The sequence below is a fragment of the Pleurodeles waltl genome, chromosome 6 (genome assembly GCF_031143425.1).
Source record: "Pleurodeles waltl isolate 20211129_DDA chromosome 6, aPleWal1.hap1.20221129, whole genome shotgun sequence".
Lineage (NCBI taxonomy): Eukaryota > Metazoa > Chordata > Amphibia > Caudata > Salamandridae > Pleurodeles > Pleurodeles waltl.
In genome coordinates, this window is record NC_090445.1 from 1,683,227,170 (window position 1) to 1,683,252,799 (window position 25,630).

At 44.4% G+C, this 25,630-nt stretch overlaps 1 protein-coding gene across 1 annotated transcript in view; it reads right to left on the reverse strand.

The window, feature by feature from the left end:
• Nucleotides 1-317: 317 nt before the first annotated feature.
• The window catches only part of NR5A1 (nuclear receptor subfamily 5 group A member 1), a 310,911-nt gene continuing 285,598 nt past the window's right edge, over nucleotides 318-25,630 (reverse strand). The window contains exon 7 of the mRNA XM_069242538.1: nucleotides 318-1,118. Coding sequence (XP_069098639.1) covers nucleotides 871-1,118 — 248 coding nt within the window. The 3' untranslated portion in view covers nucleotides 318-870. The remainder of the gene's footprint in view (nucleotides 1,119-25,630) is intronic.

Below are 25,630 nucleotides of genomic sequence, written 5' to 3' on the forward strand. Positions count from 1 at the left end.
TTTACTGTTTTGGGATCCACATAGCAAAACGTGTGTTCCTTGTAATAGTGTTTGTATGGTCTCGATTTGCTCATACGTGTTAAGATGTCTGTTTCAAGAAATGGCAACAAACATTACAAAGTCATCTGTCTTGGTCTGTGGTAGAGCATTTCCTGGATGTAATAGCTTGCTGATTGTCTAAATCTGCAGAATGTTGATTCAGAACTCAGTAATAATAGTAAATAAAACCAGTATCCACAGAATATCATAATCAAAGGCGTAGAAATAATGCCAAAATGCATAAAACATTTAGCAATTGAGAAAACATGCACTTGAACCACTGGAAGTTAAATTTAATTTCTTAAGTTAGGCTGAGTCTATGCGTATTTAGTGAGCTGATATACAATACACAGAAGATATTGAGATGTGGTCATTCTCAAGCATAAAATAGCAATTTCTTTTGCAGGATAACAAAAATAAATATGCACATTATTCTCATTTCAGGCTCTTCAGGTGCAATTCCTCCTACAGGATATGGATTGTGGGAGTCCATTAAATTTGATCACACTGGGGTTCAATTGAAATTTAACCATTTAATTCGTTCTCCGATGGATCTTTTTGAATCTTGATAGAAGTAAAAATAAGATGGTCATATTTAAAGACTGATACATATATCACATAGTATTTTTGTGCGGGTAAACCACAGTTATAATAAAATAAATCTTTCAAAATTTTCCAATAGTATAGGTTAAATACATTACTAGGAAAAATGCTTTTGCGGATGGGCATCAGTGACCGGCCAATCTGATTCTCATTTGTATCCGCTGCAAGTGCGCACCTCTGGCGTACTGTCTCTGGTGGCTGTTCTCTGAGTCACTAGGTGATGGCCATTTATGACCGCTTGGCATGAAGCATTTCGATGAGCAGGTTGTTACAAGGCACCTCCCCACTCATGTGTTTGTGGTAGAGGTAATCTTCAGCCAGCATGCTGATGGACCGGATGTCAGTTAACCGCAACAACAACAGTCGGAACTTGTCCATGCAATGAGGATAATGGCACATGGTGTATTCATGGAGGGCAGCGTTGATTTTCTCTTGGGCGTTTCTGGCCAAAGTGTTATTTTCCAAACATTTCTCATCTGTAACAACATAATTGATGCTTATTAAAAATAATGTTATCACCTTTACATAACGTAGCCCAAGCAATATTCAGGTCTTCCCCAGGTAGTCCAGTGTAACAGGACCCAACGGTGACATTGAACACATTCATATACTCATGTTGATGATAATTTATTTTTCATCATACCCATGCACAAGGTATTCCTTTCCATTCCCAGCCTTTTTGCAACTGCTTACCACTTTATCTATTTCTTAGTACCATTCAGGTACTGAGGTGGTCATTCTGAGTTTGGCGGGCGGCCTCTCAACCCACAACCTGACTGCCAGTGCCACCAGTGCCGCCAGGACACCGCTGGCCCTATTCCAAGTTCACTGCATGGCCGGCGGGCAGAAACAGTGTTTCCACCCACCGGCCCTGCGGTGAAGAGGGCCCTTAACATTGACGCAGGCTCGGAACCATGCAGCCATAATTCGGGCAGTGAAATGCGCGATGGGGCTGTGCATGGGCAGTGCAGGGGCCCCCGGGCACCCCCATTTTGCCAGCTTTTCCACTGCAGTGTAAACCGCCATGGAAAGGCTGGCAGATGGGGACTCGGAATCCGGAGGGCAGCGCTGCCCTGGCAGATTACAACTGCCGAGATCGCCAGGCTGCAGGCTGACTGGAGCCTGGCGGTGTCAGCGGTATGACCGCGGCATCTCAGCCGCGTTCAGAATGTGGCAAATCGGATCACCACTACTGCAGTGGTCTGACAATCACCCCTAGTCTGGCGGTCTCAAGAAGGCCAGACTTGGAATGACCCCCTGCGTCTTTTCTCATTTCTAAGCTTCACTATCCTTCAATGCATTAATAAATATTGCTAATGATAGCTTTGTAGTATAATTATTTGATCATATTTGCAAATGTCAAGAGCAGCTCCAGGGCAGGGACAAACACAGTGCTGGATCTGACAGCAGACATTTCATTAAAGTGATTGTCAAGGCCTAATGTGTACATGCGCAGAGATAATGCAAGTAGATTTCATAGTTTAGTACACACATAGTTCACATATTTAACTTAACAAGCTGAAAGCTAAAAAACTCACAAATGTGGTAACTTCCTAAACAACATCAGCACCATTGGTCCAATTACATTTAGGATGTTGACCAATAAACACTTTAACATGCTTAGCTTGTGATACTCATTCACATATGAACATTCTGCTACACAAGTTGTACTGAGCAAGTGGGTGACTGAAATCACAGAGAAGTGGAGCAAATGGTGCAGTGTTCTCTAGAACTTGTTTTATTTTTCAGTTTTTTTTTTATTTTCTCTGTATTGAGAACTATTTCTCAATCATGCCCTTTTCTTTTGCTAAGGACATCGTTACTCATTTCAAAGTCCCCAGAAAAAGGCTGTTATTTATACTTTTTTAGCGCCGCATTTGCATAATTTTTTTACGCAAAGTTACGAAATACAATTGTATTTTGTAAGTTTGCGCCGCTTTTGCGTCAAAAAGCGGCGCTAAAAAAGTATAAATATGTGCCAAAGTGTGTCCAGGGTAGGCTTGGAAGGGCCTGGATCCTTGTAAATGTTTTAGCATATTTGCATAACATTAATTTGCATACACTGAATTTAAATGGAGCACACGTACATGCAGCAATGACTCCTCTGCTATGATGGAGGAGCGTCACCCCCCAACCCCACCAGCTGTTTATTATAGTTTTATTTTGGGGGGGCGGGGCCATGGAGATGACAGCACCAGGGGGAGTAGTAGATGCACTCACCTCAGTGCGTATGTGTGTTTGGCCGACCGTCTCAGGATGGCCAAACACACATGCGCACTGAGCTGTCTCCAAGAGAGCAGGAGCAGGCTCCCAGTCTGCCTGGGAGTGCAACTCAAGATCATTCAGGCCAATCCTGACGCAGCTCTCATTCTACCAGCATCATGAGAGCAGCGTTGGGATTGACCGCAGGGCAAGCTGGGAGGCTGTGCAATACAGCAGGTAAGTTTAGTTTTTTGTGTGTCTTGTTTGTTTTGTGCCCCCCCCCCATCCTACCCGCCACTTTGCCCCGACTCCAGCCACCACTGGTACTTAGCAGCAATGCTGGATCAGTGGCAGGGTAGCACAAAAAACGTACATTAAAAACTACAATCCTGCAACACTGAGATATGTTTTCAAAGTAGAAAGAAACTGAAGACTGTTCACCGCAATCCCCTGCCTCATTTATAGCGTAGAAGAAGATGGTGTGCCTGACGAGGGTGCTGCGGCTGGATCCACCATCACAGACACCCAAGACATCAGAGGCCTGCCCAATTAAGTTTGGGTCCATTGATGACATCGCAACCCACTTTCTGTGGAGCACCACCATGTAAATCATGGCAGTCCCAAACAGGAAAACTCTAGGTCCCCTGTTGAAGGCCGAACAATCCCAGAGCAAGGTCTACTATGCCACCTTGGCTTGGCAGATATGCCACCATACATTACTACTCCCCTGAAGTTGATTTCACCAAATATGCAGAAGTGTTTTCAAGGGACAAATGTCTGCAATGACCATAGACTCTAGTCTTTCACCCAGAGACTCCACCAGTCCAAGGCAGATGGAGTTCCTGTCACGCCGCTGCGCGCGGCACGAGCTGAACATTTGGCTCAGGCCGCAGCACGCGGTTCTCAGACGCGACGCGCCCCCAGTGTGCTGTGTGCTTTAAGAGGCCCCAAATTGGGCATGGGGCCTCGTTCTTTTGCTGTGCACTGCGTTTTTAGGCATGTCTGACACCCCACTCACCTGTTCTTTTCTTCTCTTTTCTTTTCTTCTTTTCTTTGGACATCTGGTTGTGCCTTCCTTTATGTTTTTCCCCCTTCCCATGTTACCTTTCTCTTCCCAGCATTCCTTGTTCCCTATTCTCTATGGTTCCTAGTCCATTTTGTTCTATGTGCTTTTCCCTATCTAAGATGGTGTCCTTTTACTTCCTGTTGGTCATTTCCTGTTTGTTCTCTCCTTGCGCTGCAACACTTTCTGTTTGTATGGTGTCTTCGCTCCTGCTTCCTTGTATTCCTCTGCTGGTTCTCGTCAGTTCAGAATACTTTTTCCTGTATTTGCTCTTGCTGATATCTCTTCTTTTTTGTTCCTCTTTTAGGAACATATCTTTGTGGAGGTTTTTTCCCCTTTCAGGGTTTTTTTCCCTCTGGCGTTACTTCTGAGGGACACGGCCTGCTCTTGGCGTACCCATTGCCTGCAGCACCGTGGCTACCAGAAAGAGTCGTCCCACCTTGGGCCAAGGCCGAACATTCAAGAACAGGATCCACGGCACTCACTCTGCGGCCTCCAGGGTAAAGCAGCTCGTAAGTCGTGACAGTTCCTGGGTGTTATAACTGGAAGAATTGAGGGATGACAAGTGGAATTGTGATCAAACTTAGAGATGTCCCAGTAAGTTTGCTCTTCTAAGGGGATCTCTGGGGCCCAATTTTAATGTGCTAGTATCCCCCATCGTACAGAATTGCCAGCACCTTCATTAAAAGTAACTTTACGAAGGGAATCACTACAATACCAGGGCACTCATAATGAGCTCCTAAGAATCTGGACAATTACTCGTACATTTTAATCAACACATTTCTCTATTTCTTCAAAAATCTCACCTCAACCAAAGCTAATTTAGTAATCCTTTTCTTTTTTATTATGGTTGGGCTTTGTATTATACCACGTTTCTTTGGTCATGGTAGTCTCCAACACCTAGTTTTAGCAATTCCTTTAAAAAATACATAGAACTGAGTTTGGCTCCACCCAGAGAATTATTTTCTCTGTCCTGCTGCTATTGGCTGTTTGGTGTATCATTCCACCTTCTATGGACAGCTTACTTTGCAATACATTAGGGACTATTTTGTATCTAAAAGTGCGCAGAAGTATCACACACTAAGGCCCTGATTTATACTTTTTTTGCACCGCATTAGCGTCATGTTTTGACGCAAAAGAGGGACAAATTTATAAAATACAATTGTGTTTTGTACGTTTACGCCTCTTTTGCGGCACAAAATGACACTAATGCGGCACAAAAAAAGTATAAATCAGGGCCTAAATTATTTTTCCTATAAATGCATCCAACTGTTTTGTGTTCTTTTTTTTTGCAGCCGGCTTTTATACGTTTTAGTCAGGACTGAAAATGCAATCCAGCACGGTTGGCTTTGATGATGCGTGCTTCATTTGTTTTGACTCAGCAAATCTACATAAAAACAACATTTTGCAAAATTACACACATTTTGTCAAGTGAAATTCAAATCTGTCGTTTTGCATCACATTTGAGTGAGAAATGCATACTTGAGTCAATTTTTGAGATAAGTACACATTTCGCGCTAAAAAAAAAGTTTTTAAAAAGCAACATAAACAACAGCTGCCAACGTTTTGTTGTTGTTCTGTGTTTGGGGTGCATTTTTAACACGAGTACGAGGTATTCAGCAAATATGTCTTTGGGAAGCTTCTCATTGCATTGGGAGCCACATTCATGCCCACCACACATCTTAGCCATCCAACATATCTACCTACACTTATGATCAAACTACCTCTAACCACCAAGCAATAACAATGTTACTAACTGAAGAAACACACAAGCAATCACTAAAGCCCACCGGCCACACATCTCCAAAGTCAAAGTCAGACACCCGCAGATCCTTAAATAAGATAGTGCCACCCAAGGAAGAGACACAGTGTGATGGAAACCTCACAGCCGTGGGTGAACGCACACCTAGGTGGGCAATTGTGCTACAAGGACATACTAAAAGTAGACAATGAGCTACATCTGTAAAATATCATAAAAGTCATGGGAAGTCCCCTCTTTTTTTATGAAAACTTCCTTTCTGTGAGATTCAAACACCCACAGGAAGAGGAAAAAATACTTCTACAAGGACGAGGTATTCTAATACTGACAACAATTGTTATTGTAAAAATACAAATTCGGAGCATAAATTTAGATTCAGAAAATGTGATATAATCAAGAATACGATTACTATCAATTTCACTACGTACTTGGAGAGTAGTTTGTGAATGACTAGATAGGCCTTAACCCCTTATTACTAGTGGGCCTCAGAAAACCTAATTTCTTCCCTCTCTCGGATTTACCAATGTGGTTCCAAGTAGTTTTGGTATTGGGAGTTGGGATTAAAAGACTTTGGAGACTACCATGTCAAAATTGGACCAGTGTCTGTGAACTCGATATTCATGATACATTTTTGCACAGCAAGCATAATACAAAATTCACGACCTAACGCGAATTACGCTGGCATAATTTAAATTTCACCAAGGCCTATATAACGCCTCTTTTTTCTTATGTTATGGTTCAGTATATCAACATAGCACCTTTTTCTTTTGTTCTTTCTGGGCGCATAGACATAACAGTTCTTTTCTTCCTCTCTTTTAGGTAACCATATTCAGTACAACACCTCATTTGTAGCAATGTTAACATGCTTGCACTCTTGAAAAATACAATATTGATAAACATTGGGATGCCTTCGAAAATTGTTCTATTTTTTTCTATTTGTGGAACTCACCTGGGTCTGAGATAGACCCTATTCAATATTTAATTGAACATTTGACTAATCCTTTCATTCCAGCAAAGAAGAGTGGATGATGTCCACCTAACATTGACTCACTTAACTGGAGGAGGATTCGCTGTTGCAACGCTCCCTTCCTCTGACAAAGCGCCCTCGTCGCCACACGCGCGTACCCACAGACATGGCCGAGAATGCTTCATGCCCTCAAGTGTTCGCCTGATTCAGAGATGCTTTTGTTTGTGAGAAAGCTGTTGATAAATTGCAAACGCTTGAGGGAATGCGGGCGATAAAAGCCTCCCCACATCCCCTCCACCCTCGCGCCCTAAACGCTATGGGCTTTGTGCATGCAAGTCTTGTAATCGAATGATAGGTCAATCCATTAAGACTCTATTAAGCCCTTTAGAAGAACAAAGCTAACCTGTGCTGTCTTCATAAGCATCTCTATTTTGAGAAGCCCCAATTTTAATTAAATCCCTTTACCTGCTCAGTAGAGAAATCTATTCAGCGCCCAACTGGCGGACTCTTTTATGACAGCCTCCCCTTCTATTGTGCCTGGACTGGAGTGGTAAACGAGGAACTTCTACCACTGCAGGCAATTACATCCTGCAAATAATACGGTATGCGGCACAGCACAGCTGAGCCTGCCGCTATTCACAGACCCCGGCGACGTGCTTGTCACCGATTGAGATGGAAAGTTTGAGTTTGGAGCCTGAACAGCACAAATATGTGAAACACTGCCTTTTGTTGGCTGACTGCGCTGAAAGATGCTTGGGAGGAAAGGCATGAAAAGCGGACATGGTTCGCCATTGATATTCGTATTCCACGTAGGTTGCGAGCGGCAGATCGAAGGTGGACACCAGCCCCCCACCACGCAGTGAAGAAAGTAGCTCCGTTCACGTGGTGCTATGTGGAATTCAAGACCCTTGTATGCTTAAGAGGTGGTCCAATCCCTTAATCCAGTGGTTCCCAACCTTTTGATTTCTGTGGACCTTCACTTTAACATTAATGGAACCCAGGGACCCCCACTGAATCATCATGGGAATCCGGGGACCCCTGCCTGAGTCATTACTGGAAGCTGGGGACCTAATTTGTCAATATTTGTTAATATTTTTTACTTTTCTAGGCTCTGGCGGACCCCCTGAGAAGGCTTCGTGGACCCCCAGGGGTCCCCGGACCACAGGTTGGGAACCACTGCCTTAATCCATGCAGAGGGGTAGTTACGAAGCAAGGTGATGACTCTCAACTCCCCTACCTAGCGTAGCAGGAAGACTCCACCTCTTTATTCTCTGTCACTGATGTCACAGGTGAAAGGAGTCACATTATTGTTCTCTAACCTTACGATGATCTGTCCTTAAAATAATCCTTTATAAATAGTGGTATTGTGCTGTGAGTTCACAGAGCCTGTATAAGGACATAGACACCGTACGATCCATCAAGCTGGTTTATAATCCAACAGTCGCAACAGCTGCCGGACCTCGATTTCTCTTTAAATCTTCTCTGGTTGGCTCTTTTGTGAACAGCTGATCTCACGCCTCACTTTCCAGTTTGTGGCCATCACCCAATTGTACACAGAACTTTATTGACCCAACTTGGATTCTCAAACACACTTAATCTGAATATTACATTCAGCGCAAACAAAATACAGCCTACTGGTTGCTCAAGATTGTGAACAGGTGCATCTACAATACACTTCCCTCTGAACATCTCACTGACTGCTATTTGGTAGAACTACTAAGGTTTAAGACTCTTTATGGTATCCATGACACTTTCTTCAAACAATCCCCACAGACACCATCCATTCATCAGAAGCTTCAATGGTGTATGCTTTCCTGCTCTTTATGGTCAGCGATCTTGCTGTCTTCATGGATTTATGGCTTCCAGAAGAATAGTTACAGAAGCTAAACCTTGATGGTTTTTTGAAGGAAACTCTGAAAATCACTATTTTCTTTTACTAAAGTCTGTTATTTGCCATGATTTCTAAGCCACTTTGGTCGACTTTTTCACTCTTAACATGTTTCTTCAATATACTATCCAATGAGATTGTAATCCTCACATGGGAAGAAACAGAGAGCTGATTAAAAGTTTGCACCCGCGGTAAGACAAATGTGTTTGTGGGTAAGCTGGCTATTGCCTTTCATCTCCTTTGTCTGTAAAGCTCCTTGCTCGGCTTTGTATTGCAGATAAAAGTGCTCCCGTCAGTGTGGTCAGATGCATGGTCACTTTGGGAGCAAATCATCTGAGATTCAGAATCTACATCTAGCATTATAAGAACCTCTAGCCAGTATGGAAACATTGCATAACATATCAAAAACATATTACACAGATTATCATAAGCACATGCTACATCTACATACACAAAGAACCACTACACAGGGAACCACATTGGTGCTCACCACATCTTAACCATGCAAGAGAGCTAGCCACACTATGGTTCAACTAACTCTAACCATCGAGCAAAAAACTAGCTATCAGCCGAAGTAACACAGCTCATTAAATAATATATTGCCACCCAAACTAGAGACAGATCAAGCAACAAAACTAAAAACTATCATGTCAGGACTACCCAAGACTCTGATGTCCGATGGAAACCTCAGGGCAGTGGGGAAAGGCACCCCTAGATTACCGGGCTGGGCTGGGGAACCGGAAGCAGTCCTGGCAAAAACTCTCAAACAAGCCCCACTTCCTTCATCTCCTGGTGAGGTCTCTCTTTCCAGCCATCCCTTTCTCTCTCTTCCTCTTCGCCCTCTCTAATCACCCTCTCTTTACCTTGCCCATGCCTCTTTTTTCTCACTCACCTGAAGCTGCCTGGTGCTAACTGCAGTTGACCCTGGGTGCTGGGGAAACTAGTGCAGGCACGATGAGCGGACCCCTACCCTAAAGCCGGACTGTCCAGTGACATAAAAGCCCTGTCCGGTGGAAAATCCCGTCCACCATATTACAAGTTCCATTATATCCTATGGAACTTGTAAAGCGGCAGGTGGGATATTTGTCATGTTTGTGACTGACTATCCCATCCGCCAAGGTCGTAATCAGGCCCTAAGTATATTGTGAGCTATAAAAATCGCAACAACGTACCATAACAATGCATGGAACAGTCCACTCATGTTCTTATGAAAACTTATTTTCTGTGGGACTCAAACATCCACACAAGGAGATGAAATATCTTTTAATGATGAGGTATTCCAATACTCACTCTAAAACTTAAATTGGTATTGCAAAGTTACAAATATGAGGCGCAAAAATGCATTCAGAAAACGTGATGTCATTAAGAATATGATTGCTATCAGTTCTAATATTCCCAGGAGAAGATTTCTGAGTGACTAGATAAGGCAAGGCCCTCATTACTAGTGGCCCATAAAAATCCTTATTTCTTCCCTCCCCCACACTTACTGCTACTGGGGTTCCTAGTATTTCTGGGAAAGGGAACAGGGAGTAAAAGATTTTTAATAATATCAAGTGGAAAATGGACTTATTAAGCCGATTCCCAGAGACGTTTGCACATCATGCCATCTATAGACTTTGTCTGCTTGCAGCAGATGGCATTTTCAGGTGGAATGCCACCAGTCAGCAGTATTCATGCTAAATGCATTATTTTGCTGGGCCTGGTAACTCCCATAGTGTTCAAGAGAGCCACACCTGCATGGCTACCATATGTGTATGAAAGATGGATGCCATTTTCAGGAGTTTATTCAGCCACTCTGATGGTCGCTTTCCTGATTGATGCAGCAGTTGCATCCGGAAGTAACAGTTCGCATTGTTGAACCAACAACATGCCTTACACATCTGGTCCAATCCTTGTATTTATCAAGTGCTTGTTGCAGGTAGCCTGCAGACCAATCTATCTATCTATCTGTCTATCTATCTATCTATCTATCTATCTATCTATCTATCTATCTATCTATCTATCTATCTATCTATCTATCGATCTATTCCCCCTCCACTCATCCCCCTCACCCCTCATTTTAATGGCACCAACTAGGGGATGTATGATCATCCATAATGAAGGGCAGATCTGGCCAACACTCTTCCATATTAATGTAATAACTGACAGCCTTTATAGACAATTTGATCAGTATAAAGGGCCTGATTACAACTTTGGAGGAGGTGTTAATCCGTCCCAAATGGGACGGATATAACACCAGCCGTATTACGAGTTCCATAGGATATAATGGACTCGTAATACGGCTGTTGGTATATCCGTCACTTTACCGTCACTTTTGGGACGGATTAACACCTCCTCCAAAGTTGTAATCAGGCCCAAAGTCCCTTCACAAAGGCCAGTGTCATTACCAGATTCTGTAGCCCACGTTGCAAACAATAACACCTATTTGTTTGCACAGTAAATGATGTCATGAATCATAGCTCCGAGTCATTAAAGAAAATTGCAGTTATGAGGGAGGGCACAATTTCATCTGTATAGTGACAAAGAATTACATATTGACTCATCGTGAGCTAGATATTCGTTGAAATAACGTATGAACCTGTGGTTCTCAGAAGGAACAAATGGGTCTGTGCATTTAACCTGCACTAAAACACTGGCTATTATGTTCGTCTGATTCATATCCTGGATTCTGCAGAAGAAGCCATCATGGGAACAGCTAACCCTTTCTTCCCAAGACAAATGGGTTTAAAAAGGCAAATGCATGTGCTAAGACTGGTGGAAGGGAGGGCCAGCTGCACCCTCATAAACAGCGTCGTTGCTTCCTCCCCACACACACACGAGACAGAGCTTCAGAACATTGCCTCTTCCCATGCGGATGCACTGGCCATACAAGGGTCACACTTATGTGCACTGGACAGACAGTACGCGGGACCCCATCCTCACAACCTGTAAGTCCATTCTTAAGGGAGTAACACCTTGACTGATACACTTTTACAATACATAGAGGGCACAATTCACTAAGAGCCTCCGCACTTCTGGTGGGATAGCCGCACTCATGGCAGGGTCTCCGCACTGCAGTTTCTCATTGCGAAGGTCCGCCCACGAGCGTGGATGCTCTTTGTGAATCAGGTTTTGCCAACTTTTAGGGAACAGTCTGTTGAAAACTCTACTGTTTCACACCAGTTTTCAAAATTTGATCATGGAAGATTGGGCTTGCTTGGCACAACGGGAGTGAATATTTCATGAGTGTGCCCTCTGAACCTCTGAATCTTTAGACAACGCAAGTGAATATGAGCCTCATTTAGGTATTGACGGAGGGGAATACTCTGTCACAAACATGACGGATATCCCGAACACTGTATAATGAGCCTTTATATCCTACGGGGATTGTAATACGCCAGACGGAATATCCGTCACGGTGAATTCCCTCCGCTGAGATCTACATCAGGCCCTGTGAGCTGTAAAATACACAATTTTTTTTTTTTTTTTTTTTAAGTATTGGGGGTGAAATCCACTGCCTCCCGTAATCCAAGGCTCCTAAGGGAGCTGGACTTTTTCTCTTTGCTCTGGCTCTAATTCCAAGATGTTATTGAGGCTCCTCTTATTCCCAAAATTAACCTCTCACCACGGATACACTTTTACCCAGAGAGACGGCACAGATGCGCAGAACAATAATTGTTGCAATGCCATATGTCACAGGCTCTAGTTCACATCTTTCCACTCTTCTCATTAACAGTAAAATGGACAATATAATATCACAAGAAACACCCCAGGTGAGTCTCTACTTGAGATCTGCGATCTTTAATTTCACTGTAAACTCAGGCAAGGGCGTGTCCTTCATGAAAGTATGCCAGCCACGTATCTCTAGTTTGCTTCAGGTGAAGTTCAGCTGTTCTTGCTCCGTTTCCCTGCACCAAGATCTCCATCCAAGACTGTCAGGACACAGTGCTTCAGAGAACTCATTTTTCAGCATGAGTAGCTCTCCCACCACCGCTAGGGGTTGATTACCTCTGAGTGTTAATGGAAACACTTTGGGGAGTCATTCTGACCCTGGCGGTCATCGACCGCCAGGGTCGATGACCACGTAACACCGCCAACAGGCTGGCGGTGCTTCCTTTGCTATTCCGACCGCGGCTATAAAGCCGCTGTCGCCCAGCCGGGTCCGGCGGTTTCCCGCTGATTCCGACACCCTTCCCGCCAGCCTGTTTCTGGCGGTTTTCACCGCCAGAAGCAGGATGGCGGGAACGGGTGTCGTGGGGCCCCTGGGGGCCCCTGCACTGCCCATGCCACTGGTATGGGCAGTTCAGGGGCCCCCTAACAGGGCCCCAGCAGGATTTTCACTGTCTGCTTTGCAGACAGTGAAAATCGCGACGGGTGCAACTGCACCCGTCGCACCCCTGCAACATCGCCGGCTCCATTCGGAGCCGGCTTCAATGTTGCAGGGCCTTTCCCGCTGGGCCGGCAGGCGCTCTTTTGGCGGTCGCCCGCCGGCCCAGCGGGAAAGTCGAAATGGCCCCCGCGGTCTTTTGACCGCGGAGTGGTCTTTCGACGGGGGGAAGTTAAACTCGGAATGACCCCCTTTGTGTTTGTTTATGTCATTTATAAAGCACACTGCCACCAAACTGGTATCCTGGCACTACACCAACACCGGAATAAAGAGCTGATAACTACCACAAGAAAGGTGCTAAAATAAAATCTCTACCACTCAAGCTACGCCAAAGCACCCGTCTTAGGATGGAGGATGAAAAGCTGCTATGGCCTTTCTGGTTTTTTAACCAATAAATTATGGGACATCCCAGCACTTAACTGTGCCGCCATGTCAATGGCCACTGAAAGACTTGAGCTGGATAGGATTGTGGCCTGCAACCTATAGATCTATGGGGCATATTTACCAGAAAGTGCTGCATCGGTCCCAATGTACCACTTTTCTTGTGTCACCCCTGCCCCACCCAATGGCACCATGGTTACCCATATTTATAGCATGGCGCATCATGGCAGTTGTTTGGACAATAGCGGCAACATTTTTTACGCTGATGTGGCGCTTTGCTTCAAAAATGTTGACGCTTGTGCAGCAAAGCACAGGGAGGCTCATTGATTAAAATGGGTGCGTCACTTTAACGCCTGCTCTAAGCAGGCGTTAAAAATGACGGAAAAAAAATGGCGCAGTCAAATGTTGTAAATTTCACGGGTGTCATTTTTCAGGCCTTCCTTTATTGGCACACCTCCTTGCATACAACATTCCTGGCGCACATAATGTGGGGCAAGGGGTTACAAACTAGCGCAATGCAGGCATTGAGCCACTTTGTAAATATGGCCCGGGGGAATGTCCTCCTTAACGTCGTGTTAGCGTAAAAAAAATTACACTATGTTGGCGCAAGGCGGAGGTAGGGGCTTGACAACATCCCCCTATGTTTTACTTAAACATCTTCTCGCTCACACAAGACAGCTGTAAAGATCCACCCTTGGACATTTCACAAATCTTGGGGCGCAGACTGCAACCCTAGTGCTTTTGGGGGCTCCAGCACCCCTTGGAAAGTCAAACCACCCTCAGAAGCCCAGACACCCTTTTAGGAGTGGGTAAGTTTAAACAAAACGCTCTCAAACTATGAGTGTGGTAGGACTTGCATTAAGCATGCTGCAGCTTGCAGATGGTTCCTGACCCTAGTGACCCAGGCCTGTGTGCTTCGCATTAGAGGTGCCGAGGCCCTGGTTTGCGTCTGGTCCTTGTGAGCCACGACGACACCTTCACCGCTCTGCGCCTTCGCACTGCGCTGGTGATCTGGGGACAATTCATGTTCTGCAACGGAAAGGGCAGCTCTCCACCTTTCCAGGCCCTGCTTCTGAGTCTACGCATGCGCACAGCATTACCATGGCAACTGATATGTGTTTTGTATGATTTGTAGGTTATATTTACGACACATTGTTTCGTGTAAAGCGAGAGGCGCGGAAGTAGGGAAAAGCGCTGGTGAAGGAGAAGGGGAAGGTGTAGTGTTTGTAGAAAGAGTACACGCGGTAGGAGAAAGGGAGGAGGGTTTCTGCGAGGTTTCACCAATCTACACGTCCCAATGCACACATCATCTGCGTGCACTTTCACGAACGTTTCACCAGTCCACACATTCCAATGCACACACCATCTGCGTGCACTTTCAGGTGGGTTTCACCAATCTACACGTCCCAATGAACACATCATCTGTGTGCACTTTCACGAACGTTTCACCAATCCACACATTCTAATGCACACACCATCTGCGTGCACTTTCACGAAGGTTTAACCAATCTACACATCCCAATACACACACTATCTGCGTGCACTTTAACGAAGGTTTCACCTGTCTACACGTCCCAATGCATACACCATTTGTGTGCACTTTCACAAACGTTTCACCAGACCACACATTCCAATGCACACACCATTTGTGTGCACTTTCACGAACGTTCACCAGTCTACACGGTCCAATGCACACACCATCTGTGTGCACTTTCACGAAGGTTTCAGCAATCTACATGTCCCAATGCACACACCATCTGCGTGCACTTTCACAAAGGTTTCACCAATCCACACATCCCAATGCATACACCAATGCACACACCATTGGCTTCCACTTTCCCAAACGTTTCACCAATCTACACGCCCCAATGCACACACCATTTGCGTGCACTTTCACAAAGGTTTCACCAATCTACACGTCCCAATGCACACACTATCTGTGTGCACTTTCCGAAGGTTTCACCAATCTACGCATCCCAATGCACACACCATCTGCGTGCACCTTCAGGGGGTTTCACTAAGGTACACGTCCCAATGCACACACCATTTGTGTGCACTTTCACAAAGGTTTCACCAAGCTACACATCCCAATGCACACACCAGTGCACACACCATCTGCATGCACTTTCACAAACGTTTCACCTATCTACACGTCCCAATGCACACACCAGCTGCGTGCACTTTCACGAAGGTTTCACCAATGTACACGTCCCAATGCACACACCATCTGAGTGCACTTTCACGAATCTACACGTCCCAATGCACACACCCATTGCGTGCACTTTCACGAAGGTTTCACGAATCTACACGTCCCAATGCACACACCCATTGCGTGCACTTTCACGAAGGTTTCACCAATCTACACATCCCAATGCACACGCCATCTGCGTGCACTTTCACGTATGCTGCAGTGAATGATAAATAAATGAACCAACCCTGCTGACAACAAACGAGAAGAGATTGAATTTGTAAAAACTAAGGCTCGCGCAGCAGTGCCCCTTGCAGAATCGTCGCAAACATGCACCGAACCACTCTAAATCACTGCACGGGTTTCCTTTCCCTTGTGGCCCAGGTAATCCCCTCTGCACCCAAAATAAAAAAAAGAAAAGAAATAGAAATGTGTTTTTTTAGCTGTGATATCGATTTTCTGCGATCGTGTTACCTTAGGGGAGCAGCAGCTGCTGATAAAGCGCCTTTTATCTGAGAGGCGCTTCTGTGCACAACAAGAGTTTTAAGAGGTGGCATCAATGCGCGCATCAGATAAACAAAACTCGTAGAAAGGTAACTGATAAAAGATGCAGCCACGTTTTCGACTCGATTGGTCGGGCCCAGATGCTGACTTGGAACCGTAAAATATGATTTGTAAAAACCGAAGACGATATGTTTGTTTTCAGCCCTTTAAATCTGTGGAACACGCGCAATAAGTAACATAATCTTCTTTTCGGCACAACGGATCGCCGGACTGCTGTTTCCCGATTTTGCTTCTGGCTTTTAACGCAAACTGGTCAAATCCCTCCTGGTGAAAGATGGCAATTCTAAAGGTCACCGTGGATTATTCCAGAGTGGAAACGTCCATGTTGTGCATAAGGTGCGTGTTTACACTTGGGTGTTTTGGCTACAGTTTGTTTTGTTTGCTATGACTGCAGCAGGGGAGTGCCATTAACAGCAGTCTGTCGTATTCGACGACCTGTCGTGATCAGTCGTGGAGGCCGGTCGTATTAGACAGACAGGCGTAAACGTTGACGAGGACGTGTACTCTGGTGTGCAACTGATGAATCTGGAGTTAGGGTTGGACTCATGGGCAACTGGTCCAAACCTGATGATAGCCAAATCAAATATTCCTCTCCTTCAATCCACAGTCGCGATTCAGAAACTCTTTTTTGTACGTGAAAGTTTTACTTAGCAGCTGATTTGCAAGAGAAATGTGTGTTTGCAATTTAAACCAACATGAATGTGCAGTCGTAAATCAATTTATGTAGGCGTTATATTATATGGGAGTAAAAAGTGGAAATGGGCCTTGAAAACAGGCGAACAGCCACTAACTTGTGAGACTGTCGGTACGCAGGAAGTTGTCAGAGAGCTTCTCCTGTCAAGGGCAGGAGTAACTCTATTTCCAGGTTGGGGCTGGGGGCAATGCCCTAACAACTGGAAGGGGTGTATAGGAAAGGGTCTCTTCACCACCAAAATACATTTCTGGTGAAGAAAAAGAAAAAAACTTTCATGTGCAATTTGGTTTTCATTAAAAAATGTACACATGCGTAAAAAAACCACCATGTACATTTACAAATGTGTGTTAATAATTATGTATGGACGTACTCTCGGACAACTGCCAGTAGCTTCCCAGGAGCATTCTTGGAATTTTATGTGAACGAAATATTTATATATATATCCACACCAAATATAAGAGATAACTTAAAGGGGTGAATTTCACTCTTTTGGTTTCAAGCAGTTGTTACATTCACGAACAGCAACGTGTTAGAAAAGGCCAACTCTTTCGTTCATAGATGATGTATTTGCACTCCTAAATGTATTTACACACTGGAAAAAGAACAGCGGTATGGTGTCTTTACATGCATGCGTAAATCTCCTCACAGAGGCAGGTTTCTCAGGGATCACAGGGGCTGCATCCCTACAAAACAATATTTTGTGACATTCAAAACATTTTTGTGGACAATTTATTCCTATGAAATCAGTCAATGTTTGACTCATGTTAAGGACAGGAGTAAGTCAATTTCCAAGGTAGGAAATTGGGATGAAACACTGCTAAAATGGAGGGAGTAAAAGAGGAGTGGTTTATCTATGGGAAAATGTTTTTTTTCCATGTAGAAAAAAAGTAATCGTAAAAGCCATGCCTGCAGAAAAATACACTTACTATGTTTCTGAATGTAGGATTTTCTGCAGCTGAAAAACAGTCGTTTGTTCCTGTGGATGTGGAATCTTTGCATCTGCAAGGGGGGGGCGAAGTTTGAAAACTTCATCTGCACTTAACAAAAACCTTACCATCATCTGCCCCTACTGCATATCTCGCAGATGTCACGGTCAAACAAAGAGAGGAACTGCTAAAATTGATCTGTGATAGTTATAGATGGAGCCATGCCTCATGTAACCTCATTTGAGGATCTCACCTGTGAAAGCTCTATAGAAAGGCATTCATGAATCCATCCCCTCTGTCACAAGGGCCTCGCTAATAAGAACTTTTTTCCTGCTTTTGAGTCTGAATGAAGTGCCCAACATTGATCCACTAGATGTCTGCCATGCCAGTGTTTCAAAAACAATAAGAGACTATATAAAATTATGAATTTAAATAATTGGATGTAGATTTATATTTTAGGGATGACTAAGGAAGCAGCATGGAGTCGGCTCTGATGGCTGAATAATGGATCAGAAGTTCACGAAAGAATTTTGCTTCATAGTCAGAGGACACTTCAAACAGTTCTAATAACTTCTATGATTGGTCTTGCATAGAGTAGCGAGGTCACCTGATCATCTCCTGATCCTACCAAATGGCGGAGAACATTATCCATTAAGGTCCAACACTGGCCCAGCCTCAATGACCTTTAGCTTTTTATCTTGGTCCCCAACTCAGATGTTCCAGTAAAGCTGCTGTTCTCACCAAAGTAGATGCGGATCATTTAAATGCGAATATTGTAGAGAATTTTGAAGAAGCAGAAGCTCGGGAGCTTGCTGCTTTTATTGGATTAGGTGCTTACCTGCTCTGTCCCCATCCTCAAGGTACTTAGTTGCACCAATTTATGGGAACGTAAGAACTTTCAGGAAAGGCCAGGGGGTCTCAGGAGTAGGGGTGGGCGCTGAACTCCACTCCACTTGAGGAGTTTTTCCCACTCGGTGTTCCGCTTAGAGAGTGGAGTTCCAAAAATCTCCATGCAGTGGAGTGGAGTGGATTTTTTTCCTCGCTGGCACTCGTCAACGGTGAGTTGGCGAGTGTGAACAAGGAAAATCTTACTCAAGACCACCAGCTGGTGAGATTTCTCAACGCAAGCGGTTGCAGATGGTTGCAACTGCTGGCGTTGGAGAAGCCTTCTGTTTGCATTGTGGAAGCTGCCGCTCAAGTAGAAAATCTACTCGAGCAGCTGAAAAGGAACAGCGCTCTCTTGTGCTGCCCAGGGAGCCGTTCTCACAGATTTTTCAGCACGGAACAAACACCTGGCACTACAAATCAGCATGAACGGCGGAACCTAACACACTTCAACGCTTGAGGAACTCCGCATAGTGTGGCAGAGTTTTTTGGGCACATCGTGGGCCTACTACTATAGTGTGCTCCTAGGTCTTGACGACTTCACTCGATTAAATAATTTAGATAATTTCTTAATGGTGTCTGTAAATTCTGATGCTGTGAAGATAAAGGCACTGAGCCACGATTGAATGATGCCCTAATGTTTGTATTTAGTAACAGTGTGTTGGATTAACTAATATTTTAAAAATTAAACACTGTTTAGTAACTATTGTTATAAAAACAAAATCAACTTGTAGCTGTAATTTTCGAATCCTGACTCAATGAGTGATGACTGGTGGAATTTTGTGACTAATAGCACTTCTGAGAGGGGAAGAACTACACACAGGGCAGATTTTTGCCCATTATGAATTGAGGGTTAAGGCTAGAAATGGGTGTATTGCACAAGACGGGACTGCACAATGCCGTATGCAACCACATAGTTCTCAGTTTCTGAATGTTTACATTTTAGGTCAAATTCATCACCATGGAAGCACATCCTCCTTTACTCTTGACAAGACTACGAACGAGTGATTTTTTAGTTTATTTATGGAAAAGAATACTCCTTCCTTGATGGGGTTTCTCTAAGGAAAAACGTAATAAAAAGTTATACATTCAAATGCACATTTCTGCATCAATTACCCATGCTGATACTTTAGAAGTTATGGTAGAGTTTTCAAAATGAGACTACCCGTGTAAATCTAAGACTGCTGAACATTTCCAAAGGGGCTTCTTCGGTGCTCTGTGAATGCAATACAAGTCAGAGATGTGCAAACATTGGACTAACATCACAGGAGCAGGCGTCCTGCTGTACAAACCCCAGCTTTGCCACTTGGGCCCAGTATTGATCTGATCAGTTTCATGCGGCTGTAAATACATTTTACCATTAATAATGTCCTCTGCTGATTAATGTGAGCTTGTTTCTGTATTTACATCCACGTGTAGCAAAAGTTTGGCTGTTGTTATCACAAACCAGCTGTGGTTTAAAACCCATAGGTGAAGTGTGCCACCCCAGTTCTTTCTGTCGATGAAGACTGCCAGAGAGGGGCAAAGTGCCCATTCTGTGACGTAGAGATGAATCGATGCACACAGAGCGGGGCACCTTTGCAGCATCGGCACAAGTTGTCACTCTGTTGGAGTACAGAACAGTGGCAGCTCACACCTTGGGGCATGGGCGCCAATCAGGTCTGCCCATGCATCTGCTGTAGCTGGCTTGCTTCCGGTGCCTGGCTCTGTCATCCTGCTCCGGTTTCAGGTGTCACAAAGGTAGCAACAGGGACAAGGAGGCCCTGTTTGAGTCCATTTTCCTTCCCACTTCTTGGAGCTCCCACAGTAGCTCTGCAGCGCACAGAAGCCTGTTGAGGGCCCAGAGGTGTAACAGGAGGGCCAACCGTTGGCAGCCACTGGGTTCAAAGGATGCATCGTGTCTCTTCCACTGCCCCTGATATTCTGGTGCTTCGTCTTCTAGGCGCTCTACCATCTTCTTAGGATGGAGGTCACATGGGCTGATGTAGTACTAAGAAAAACTTAGTAAAGTACCTCATCAAGGTGAAGGCAATATTGTACACGTAGAACAATTATCGTGCAAATACTACTACAAGTAATATTAAAAATAATATCAATAAATATTATTATTATCAGTGGTATTTATATGACATTAATAATAATAATTATTGTTGTTATTATTGTTAATATCATTATTATTGTTATTTTTAGTATTAACAGCAGTAACAACATTAGTAAATATTATTATAATTCTAAGAATGACAATACTTATATTATTGAAATTACGATTTAGCTTGTTGTTCTTGTTATTATTAGTAATAATAGTGTTATTACTATTAGTATTATTGATATTGTTTTGAATATCCTCATAATTAGCATCTTTTTATTATTTACATGACTATTGTTATTAAAATGCTTGCAGTTGTTACTATTAATATCCCTCTATTATTATTATAAATATTAATATAATTTTTTGTGTTTCTCACCTTTATGAATATTATTATGAAAATTAATATTATGTTTGTATCTGTAATATTATATTGCCCTTTATCCCAGGAAGCACCGTTTTTCCGAGCGGTTTTTATCATCCTCCAGTTGTCGTAGCTAAGCTCTTCCTTACCCTGCTCCATCCTTAAGACCCTCTGGGCCGCTGTGTGGCTTTTGTTGTGTAAAGGTGACCACCGCCCCGCCTCCCTCGCAGGATGTGGGGGGGGGGGGGGGGGGGGGGCACCTGTGACAACCGCCCCGCCTCCCTCGCAGGATGTGTCGGGGGCACCTGTGACCACCGCCCCGCCTCCCTCGCAGGATGTGTCGGGGGCACCTGTGACCACCGCCCCGCCTCCCTCGCAGGATGTGGGGGCACCTGTGACCACCGCCCCGCCTCCCTCGCAGGATGGGGGGGGGGCACCTGTGACGAGCTTCGGGCTCTATTCACAGCGGACATTTTGTCTCATCCTGCCGCCCAGAAGTCCCTCCGTCATGAAAGGTGACTGTCGTGTTCTTTTCAGCGATGCCAAGAAGCAATTAGTCAGTATTCTTGCGGCTGACACAATTCATTTTAAAGTGGGTTTTCGAAAGGCGCAAACACGGTGGGGAGAAGGAGGGAGGCGTGATCTGAACAATCTGTTGCTACACAGACTCGATATTTTTGTTAACACGAATGCTGTTGTCGTTTTCTTTACAATAGGGAGTATTTCCTTGTACAAGAATATTATAAGCATTATACATTTGTTTCGGATGTGCAGAAGAAGACAATAAAATAACCTCATACTAAAAAGGAAAAGTCAAAATAACTAATCTTAATGCAGCCTTCTTAAAAGAACTTTACAATCTTTGAAATGAAAGACAGAAATCTTTTTTATCTGTTAGTACAGGTGAAGGCTTGTTAGTCCTAACCTATGGATGTTTTATGCTAATCCATACCAGTTATACCTGCGCTGCACCTACAACACTGAGCACGTGCTCCCCCAATCGTGCACATGTTCCCACAACACTGAGCACCTGCTCCCCCAATCGTGCACGATTCCACAACACTGAGCACCTGCTCCCACAATCGTGCACATGCTCCCACAACGCTGAGCAGCTGCTCCCTCAATCGTGTACATGATTCCACAACACTGAGCACCTGCTCCCACAATTCTGCACATGATTCCACAACATTGAGCACCTGCTCCCACAATCGTGCACATGCTCCCACAAGGCTGAGCAGCTGTTCCCACAATCGTGCACATGATTCCACAACACTGAGCACCTGCTCCCACAATCGTGCACATGATCCCACAATGCTGAGCACCTGCTCCCACAAGTGTGCACATGCTTTCAATGCTAAGGGAACTCAACCAACTTCCATTTTCACATGTGCCTTTGATGACAGGAAGCTGTAACTGCATGCACTAATATAGCCTTATAGCCTGCTACCGAAGGCCATAACGGTTGTTAAAGGCCCTAATTCGGAATTATAAGCCTGAGCAGGAGGCAAGGGCCTATTATAAGGGAGAGGGCCTTTAACAACTGGTATAGCCCATGGCAGAAGGGCAATAAGGCTCTTAGAACATCCGACCCATTAATAGTAGAATGTTCTAAATTAAAAAGGGAAAAACCTAAAGACAAATATTGGAATGTTGGAGCAGATGGCTTATACCACCATTATTAGCCAGGAGCAATTGTGTTCAATGGAGCTCCCAACATTCCAATGTTCCAATGGAAGGATGTTTCATGGACAAGGACACAGAGAAACAGTGATAATGGGATACTGAGGCAAGAAGATAGCCAAAGAGGGAATTATAGACACAAGGGCATGCAGACTTAGGTACGTGACCAAGAAACTTGGCTCACGGGACAGGAAGACACTGGAATAGAGAGACATTTGTAAAAAGTGGCACATACATCTAGTCAACACCACATCTGAACAATGACACTGTACAAGTGCAAACGAGGCATTGATATAGGGAGATGCATGTGAATTGAGACATTGGCCCTGGGACAGGACTCAGCAATTCAGACAAGAGCTTATGTAAACAGAAATGGTGATACTTGTACACAAAGATTCAGAGGCTGTGGTATGGGGGCGCTGGGATAGGGAGAAACAAGCAATAATTTTAAGTTTGACAGAGTGGAACCAGTGCCGTAAGTTGGCAATGGCCCTGACCCGCCAAAGTACAAAGACGCAGATTTACAAAAAAGTGGTGCAGCATTGCAGCGCTGCAGCACTTTTTAAACGTAGGGATGCGCGGTATTTACAAAACTACAATGCACCCTGTGTTTCCCCCTACCCTGCAGGATGCAGCACACATAGAAGTACCAAATCGTCATTTTTGAATGATGGTTTATGTGAAAGAAGGGACACCTTCCTGCACATAAACAATCACTCATGGCTTTTTGCTCTTTCTGTGTGTGCTTCAGAATGCAGCACACATAGAAAAAGAAAAAACAAGGAGTAATAAAAGTATTTCTTCTTGTTGAGCCATGCTTAAACCACCCTTGGGGTGGCGTTAGTTTTTGATGCTGCCGCAGATTTACGATTGCTCGTAAATCTGGGGCAGCGTCAAAAGCAATAGGTATTGATGTTGGATGCCCACATCAACACCCTTTGCACGTCACTCTGATGCAGAAAATTGCGTCTGGAGGGGCCCATATTTACAAGGAGGTGTTAAGCCACAAAAAGTGGCTTAACTCCTCTTTGTAAATATGGTGCAGTGAATAGCGCCACCGAAGCGTCACTAAAAGGGATGCTCCAGTGGCACTAGGGCGTTGTAAATCTGGCCCCATGTTCCATGACCCATTAGGAAGTGGGGGAACCACAGGGTTTCCGACAGTAGGGCCTCTAATGCCTCTGCCAAAGAAAATCTCAGACAAGACAGTCTATCTGCCACTAGGTTGTAAGTTCATAGTGATGGTTCCTCTGCCCAATTTAGGGAACTATCACTAGACGTTTCTGCCTGGGACAACCAAGTGAGGTGCCTTGCCTGTCCTTGGTAGGGATAAAAATATAAAAATTGCAAAGTGGGGCCACAAATATGGTGTCTGCTTGTCAAATTTTAACCTTTCGGTGGGACCACTGCACTGACAGATCACTGCCCGCAGGGATTCCATGCTACCTTGCAGGGATCTCTACGTTTGGTGGATGGTCTTCAATCAGAGGATTGGGGGCCATAACATCTGCTGACCTGGTGAACTGGTGGACCACCCGCCAGGTCTAAGGGACCCTGAGATGCAGGGTGGAAAGAGAGACAGGCATCCTCCCTGTAAAATATCTTACAATGAACACAAGGACAGGTGGTCATGGGCTCCAGGACATAATAAATGGACTCTTCAGTAGAGAGTAAGGAGGCCGGGGCAGGAACACTTTGGGCTGCAGATGCCCTGGGACATGAAGACCCAGACATTTGCTTTACAACATAGCTAAATATACAATAACTTTGATATAGAGGCATTGAGAAAGAGAAACACAGACATGGGAGAGGAGGTGCAGACGTTTCCTCTGTAGCATAATTATTGCAAACATAGTTTCAGTTGTAAACACTCACTATACTAGGAAAGCAGGAACACTGAGGGAAGGAGATTTTGAAGCAGCATTGAGATACTAGGCTACATTGGCACATGGATACTGGATAAGACAGACACATATGCAAAAGACACTGTAAAAGGAATACACAAAAGTGAGAGTTGGTACTGCAGAAACTAGACGGTGAGTCATGGGTATTGAATACGGACACACAAACAGTGAGACACTTAAACGCAGTCACTTGGTTAGGGGAATACAGATCAAGGAACAGGCAGTGCTTAATTTGTGCTTGTTATTTCCGGTGCATAGCACCGGCACTTATTTTTGAGGGCCGGCACTTATTCTTCTGCCTCCAGCATTTATTACGAGCAAAAGACACATATGGGAAAGACAGAGGAAGAGAAAAACGAAAAAGCGTCACAGTGGGAGGAAGCAGAAAGCTGCAAGAGTGAGCTGTAGGGGCAGGGAGTGGCTGTAAATGGATTAAGGAGGCCCGAGATTGCTTCAAGATTACCCTGCCTCAGTATTCCGTGTTCGCACATTTAATTGCAGCAGCCGCATGTTTAAAAGAAGGGCTTTGAGCACTGGCACATTTTTATTTACAAATTAAGCACTGGGAACAGGTATACACTAAGACTGAGGCATGGAGACATTTGAACGAAGAGACAAGTACATTAAGACCATATTAAATCTGAACATGGACACTGGAACAGGATGACTGAGTGACTAAAACTTGGAGACTCTAGGACACAGTGACAAGGAGAGGACCCGCAAAAACTGGGAGAGAGAGGCACTGAATAAATCAGGGATCTGGGTTCTACCTTTGAAGATCCCTTTTTTTGCCTTCTTTTTTGCAAAATCCACTGGTTTTTTGATGTCTGCTGTGGACTGAGACCTCTAATAAAATCTCAGACACTACAATGCTCTGTTAAGATGGGGTTTGCACCCTCTATCCTTAAACTGTATTTTTCGATGTGCACACAGCACACAATCTAGAGTTGCAACTCTACATACATATTCCTAGGTCTGAAACGTACTTCCAAGGCAGTGTTTAATTTTTTACATTTATATGTCAGAAGGGCACTGCCGCTTGCACCACCCTTTTGGTCCCAATAGCACTGC